The sequence below is a fragment of the Numida meleagris genome, unplaced genomic scaffold (assembly GCF_002078875.1).
Source record: "Numida meleagris isolate 19003 breed g44 Domestic line unplaced genomic scaffold, NumMel1.0 unplaced_Scaffold460, whole genome shotgun sequence".
In the NCBI taxonomy this organism is placed as follows: domain Eukaryota; kingdom Metazoa; phylum Chordata; class Aves; order Galliformes; family Numididae; genus Numida; species Numida meleagris.
Genome location: NW_018364676.1, coordinates 28,280 through 29,865, shown reverse-complemented (window position 1 = coordinate 29,865; position 1,586 = coordinate 28,280). Strand labels below are relative to the sequence as shown.

At 58.3% G+C, this 1,586-nt stretch overlaps 1 protein-coding gene across 1 annotated transcript; it reads right to left on the bottom strand.

Moving 5' to 3' along the window:
* Window positions 1-11: 11 nt before the first annotated feature.
* Window positions 12-1,559, bottom strand: LOC110391693 (T-cell-interacting, activating receptor on myeloid cells protein 1-like). The gene is made up of 5 exons (XM_021383644.1): window positions 1,434-1,559; window positions 1,325-1,360; window positions 942-1,220; window positions 549-860; window positions 12-426 (listed from the first exon to the last, which is right to left on the bottom strand). Exons 1-5 carry the CDS (start codon window positions 1,462-1,464, stop codon window positions 101-103), a joined length of 984 nt encoding a protein of 327 aa, XP_021239319.1. The 5' UTR covers window positions 1,465-1,559; the 3' UTR covers window positions 12-100.
* Window positions 1,560-1,586: the final 27 nt, after the last annotated feature.

Here is a 1,586-nt window from a genome sequence, read left to right as displayed (position 1 = left end):
GCTTCGGTGAGGCCCCAAGGGGCAGGTTGCGATTTGGGTCCCCTGACCCAGACAATGACCTGGAACTGCACGGTGTCAGGCATTATGAGGGGCAACTGTGTCATACGGTGGAGTGGGGAAGACTGGGGTTATGGAGGGGCCTTGGGTCACATACGAAGAGCCCTAGAGGGTATCTATAGGGGATCAAGGGGCAGGAAGGTACACCTGGGAGGATCGATATGGGATAGAAGGGCGGGCAGGGGACACTGGGGGGATCTATAGGGGGTGGGAGACATTTAACCCCTTCCTCACCACAGCTCTCATCTCTCTGTATCCAGAGGCTGCGGCCATCAATGACAAAGAAGACTCCAAGGCCGAAGACAAGTGCAGCGACCATGACCCTCAGCAGTGCTATCACTAGACTCACACTGGACCGCTCCTCAGTACCTGTGGGGTCTGGGTGTGTGGGTGTCTCTATTGCCATCCACAACCCCCATGCAGACTGGAAGCAGTGACACAGCCACCTGTGCATGGCAGGGGATCCACACAAATAGGGGGCTCAGACCTACCTGGGGTTGCGGGTGTGGGTGTCACCTCCAGTGTCACGCTGCTCCCAAGACGTGAGGAAACAAAGGGGTAGTCTTTGGGGTAGTAGGAGCATCTGTAGGTACCAGCATCAGCTGGGGTCACCCCAAGGAGGATGAAGTTGGCCGTGCCCCCAGCATCTGGATTCTGGCGTTGGATAGGGGCTGAGCGCCCATCCTTGTGCAGGAGGAAGGAGGCCCCATAGTCCTTGTTCCAGCAGTGGATGGTGACATTGGTTCCTGTCCCCACATGTTCCTTTGGTCGAAGGGAGATGCCAGGTGGTGGAAAGCTGTGATCTGCATGAGGGGATGGGACAACATTGCGACATGTCTCTGTTGGGAGTACCCAGAGCCATTTGCTGTCCCCAGCGCCTTCACCTGTCACCACCAGCTCCACGGGGTCACTCTTCTCCGATTTCTCCTCTGACTCAGACATCCGGTACTGGCACTGATATGCACCTGTGTGTCCCTGTTTTGTGCTAAGAAAGAAGAACTCGACCACGTCCTGATCCTTGTCCTTTCCTTTGGTGTATGTCCAACCTCTGTCCTGGTTCAGCCAGACCTGGGCAGCTGGCGGGGGCAGGTGGCACCGCAGGGTGACAGGGTCCCCTAGGTACACGCCCTGGCTTGGGTGCAGTGACAGGGAGGGTCGGGGCACTAGGGCAGGGGACACCAGTCAGCCTTGTCTCTGCACACCCTCCTGGACCCCTCGACCATGCCCCCTCCCTCTGTCTCCATTCTCCCCCTCTCCTCATACTCACGCCGCTGAGCTCTGCTCGCTGCCACCAGACACCAACCTGCAAGGGACATGGTCCTGGTCTCACACTGGGCCACCAACCCCCCTGGCACCACATCCCCATTGTCACTCACCCAGGATGAGGGCCAGCGCCATTGATGCCATGAGGTAGAATTAGTGTGGGGACAGCGAAACTGCAGCAGTGGGGACAGGGAGTGGCAGGAGAGCTGCTGCCAGTTCCCCTTTGGAGACAGGATGTCGTGATAACATCTCCTCATGTGGTCACC